This window comes from Micropterus dolomieu, linkage group LG21, assembly GCF_021292245.1.
Source record: "Micropterus dolomieu isolate WLL.071019.BEF.003 ecotype Adirondacks linkage group LG21, ASM2129224v1, whole genome shotgun sequence".
Taxonomy (NCBI): Eukaryota; Metazoa; Chordata; class Actinopteri; order Centrarchiformes; family Centrarchidae; genus Micropterus; species Micropterus dolomieu.
This window is the reverse complement of record NC_060170.1, coordinates 30,299,706-30,303,892: the sequence shown is the minus strand read 5'-3', so window position 1 is coordinate 30,303,892 and position 4,187 is coordinate 30,299,706. Positions and strand designations below refer to the sequence as shown.

Sequence of the window (4,187 nt, the reverse complement as noted above, 5' to 3'; positions counted from 1 at the left end):
ACAACAAAATAACTTTAGTAATAACAATGAAGTTAACAAAACTTTTTACAAAGCACATCAATAACTAAACTACTGTATAATACTATAATGTACATATAAGTCCAATATTCTGTTGGATATAGTCTCACAGCCAGATTTGAGTTAGTACAACACAGTCTCAACAAAAGTTAAAAGAGGAGTATACACTTATTTGCCTTCTTGCCAAGACTGATGATCTGTGTGTGTCTCACATGTCTTCTCCTCCATCACGGGCTGTGAAACACATCGCAGGGGGTTACAAGTGAGTGGTTTTCCACATTGCAGCTTTTTGATCGTCAGTGTCACTGCGGTGCCGGCTATGATGCTGATTGTAGCCCCTTTATTATTGTCAGTGGATGGACGCCCAGCACAGAGCTACTATAAATCAATATCACCATGTTCATCAGTATCCTCATCGCTATTAACAGACTGGATACTTCCTTTCTTATACATTTGGCTCTGTTAACTTTGCCCTAAAGAGGATGTTTGTAGAAACAATGAGCATGAACTGCAGGTGTGCAAACGGGAGATTCAAATAATGAAAAAACTCATCGGCCACAAGAATATTGTTGTTTATCAGTAGTGAAGCTGCAGCCAGCAACTGATTAGCTTAGCTTAGCACAAAGACTGGAGCACTGATTCGGTCCAAAGGTAACCAAATTTCCCCACAAACACCTTTGAATCTCAGTAACTAAGTAATTATGTCTTGTTTGTTGAGTTTATCTCCACAAAACTAAACTAAAGTGTAAATATGAGCTTAGTGGAGGACTGTTTCTCGGTCAGGAAAAGCAACTTCCTGGAGTCTTGTTGCCTAGTAACTGGTCCCAGCAAAGAACTAGTTTTGACACATAACCCCCCCCCCCCCCCCCCCCCCCCACAATCACACACACAAGTCAATTGACGTTCTTACTTTAATTTAACTTTAATTAAAGGCTTATTCATGTGATTTTTCAATAACAAACCCAATAAAAAATAGAGATAATTATTAGTCCGGTTTTTTGACGCTGAGTACGCTGGGTTGTTGTCCTGTGTGAGTGTGTACTTGCAGTCATTTTTTACATCAAATGCATGATTAAGGTCGCTTGACTGAAAAATTAAAAGTAGTTATTGAACTAATTCATCATTGTGTCAACAGTGTGCGGTAGCTGATTTTTGTTCTTTGTTCCTCATTGCTTATTATGTTACACACCTGTCTGATTACATGTGATAATAAAGATGACTTTTCTAAAATTATGTCTTCACAGATGTAGACTTGTGCTAAAGATGTGCAGTTTAAGAAATCACCTTTCCTCTCACTCTCACTCTCTCTCTTTCTGATGGAATTAAATATAGCCAATCACACAGTTGTGTTTACGTTTATGTTGTCAGACGCCTTCACAATCAATACTGACTTTATTAACGGTCTCAGTGCAGCGGGACAAGGATTACTTTGATTTACCTTGGTTAACAGGTGGTATTTTTGAGGTGCAATCAAATCATCATTTCATGCTCATTCAGATGTTTGACTTCAGAAAATAAAAATAAAAATGTCTAGTAGTAGTTTGTGGGGGGAAAATTTCATTGTGGACATATTTAAAAAACAACAAATCTAAGTGTGGATACTTCCTGAAAGGAAGAATAAAATCTAAAGAAAATAGACTGCAGAATTCCACAGTCTGAGACTGACAGGGAAAGTCTCCAGCCAGACACTTCACAGAAGAACAAAAAGAAATGCATTCTTACCTGAGAGTAAACATCTCCACGGGAGAGTAGGCTGACACAGTGATAAAAGCAGAGATGGTTTCCCTCTGTCTCATGGGTGTGGCTGGCACCATGACCATAAAGTTATTATCCAGCCTGTGTTCAGCAAGCAGTGGTGGAGTGGGGTTCTGGTAGAGCCTCACACCACCGATCCTTCTCAGTGGTGTGGAGGTATAGGAACCAAACAGTCCCTCCTGGCTTGAGCGAATGAAGCTGTCCTTCCTGGCCTCCTCTGAGTGGCACTCCCCTCCTTCTGTGGACTGCAGCATGTAGTAAAGCTCCACTGGTGTGCCCTCGGACACTTCGAGGTTCCTCTGTCGCCCTGGCACTACACTGGGTGGGCTGAACCAGCTGGCCAACGGCTCCAGCTCAGCCACACACAGCCCCAGCTCCCCCTTCAGTTGGCAAGTGCCACGCACCTCCTGGGTCTCATGGAAAGCAAACATGTGCACGCAGGGCAGTTTATCTATGGCACTGTAGTCGTCCCAGTCCCTGCCTGCGATATAAAACAGGACCTGGACTTTGGGCTTGGCCAAGTGAATCCTGGTATTCATGATAAAGGTCTGCACCTTCCAGTTGACAGTAAAAAGGGAAGAGGCAGGAAATGTCCCTGGGGCCTGTAGGAGCTCTAAAGGGACAGGCTGCTCCAAAGAGAGGGGCCCATAGCTAGCGTTCACTGAGGGCAAACTTCTGGCCTGGTAGATGAAGAAGGGCTCAGTGCGTGACATCAGGCTAGAGTTCCTCATTAAGTCCTGGTTGGCTTCCTTCAGGAAGAATGCCAAGTCAGCATTGAGCACCTGGTAGTTGACAGGCAGGTATGTGGGGATGGAGGAATATCTCGGCAATCCCTCCAAGACTCGACAGTCGGCTACTAAAAGACAGAAGAGAAGAGTTGGGTCAGGGCAAGCTCACCACAAGATGACGTTTTGTAACTTACAGTTTTTCTCACTCGCTTTGGTGCATTTCTCGAATCATCCTTAACATTTGCAAAACAGTAAGTGCATTTCTCGAAACAGGTAGTACAAACAGCACAACACAGTGGATTACCTGCAAAAGCCCATAACTTGCTCAAAATCCTTAGTCTTTCTCTCAAAAGCAAATCTTTATTTCATTGAACTTGTCAGTGCCATCAGAATGACAAGTCCTTGTGTCTCATTTATGAACAAGCAAGTCAAAATGTTTAGCCATCTTGTCAATATAACAATGAAAATCCACAAGGCTGCACTTTTTTTGTATGACATGCATCACTTTCACCAGTACAAAGTTTTACATTGCAGGAGAGAGGACAGGAATCACAGCTATGCTTTTACTGTTCGTACTGTAATTTGTTGACAGAGCATGTCATTGTAATACAAAAAAGAAAGAGACAGGACTATTGCATGGGATACACCCCTTTGGCTGACGTTCCAGTCTGTCGTATCACAGATTCTCTTCCACATCACAACAGATATCTTCATCAATTCAGGTTTACACATTTACAAAAAAATTCTAATAGACATGTATAGAATGTCTATCTATATATATTACTGCTCACTGTGTATTGTTACTGTTACTGGTATTGAGTATTGGTATGAGTGTTGCTATAGCGATGTTGTTGTGGTCTATTCTTACTTTGTTTATGGTCCTTAAGAAACAACATTTCGTTTAGCTATATACTTGTAGGCAAAGGATATGATTATTTATGATTAAGTATTTTAACTTTGATTTTTGACAACGTGTTCAACCATTTTGCATGTAGTGACTAATGCAATGAACTTATGACTAGATGTTTTGGGGGGTAAGATTATTCCACAGAGACTGGTATAATTCATTGTGATCAGCAGGACATAAGCAATTGATAATGTAGGAAACAGCAGACAATTGTACATAATCATTTGCATCAGTGTGTCAAGTCATTTGCAATTTGTTTAAAACAATGAGAAAGTGCTTTTATGATGTGCACAAGTGACAAGATGATGCGGAGGTTGAACAATTAGTTTTGAGAATTTCAATTCTGATCTGAGAAATGTACCAAAGCAACTGAGAAAAACTGTAATCACTCACTTGGCACTTTTTATATAGACATTCTGTCCTAAACTAGGAGCTAGTAGTGAGCGAAAGCCATTTTAAGCAGTGAAAAACTCTAAAAATGTTTTCATTTTTTGTTTTATGAGAGATTCTGAGGCCAAAATTAAGAGTATACAATTTTGTGTTAAATGTTTCGTCAACTCTGAGCCAAAGCCTTTGTGAAATATTTAGTGGTGTAAATTTCATAAGATTTTCATTGCAGTTAATCGAATGACCAAAACCCATCCACCATCGTCAACTGCTTATCCTGTGTACAGGGTCGCGGGGGGCTTGAGCCAATCCCAGCTGACATCGGGAAAAAGGCAGAAAGGCAATCCATCGCAGGGCCACATCTAGACAAACAACCAGGCACACCTACGGAC

General features: G+C 41.0%; 1 protein-coding gene across 1 annotated transcript; it reads right to left on the bottom strand.

Moving 5' to 3' along the window:
* Window positions 1-214: 214 nt before the first annotated feature.
* On the bottom strand, window positions 215-3,397 carry LOC123960334 (transmembrane protein 132D-like). The gene is made up of 3 exons (XM_046035018.1): window positions 3,370-3,397; window positions 1,741-2,629; window positions 215-252 (listed from the first exon to the last, which is right to left on the bottom strand). Exons 1-3 carry the CDS (start codon window positions 3,395-3,397, stop codon window positions 246-248), a joined length of 924 nt encoding a protein of 307 aa, XP_045890974.1. The 3' UTR covers window positions 215-245.
* Window positions 3,398-4,187: the final 790 nt, after the last annotated feature.

Excerpts from the sequence above, each read along its gene's own strand:
- LOC123960334 (XM_046035018.1), bottom strand. The coding sequence starts at position 3,397 with ATGTTGTTTCTTAAGGACCATAAACAAA. Across the intron at positions 2,630-3,369 it reads TCTTAAGGACCATAAACAAA|TAGCCGACTGTCGAGTCTTG; the intron begins GTAAGAATAGAC and ends TCTGTCTTTTAG.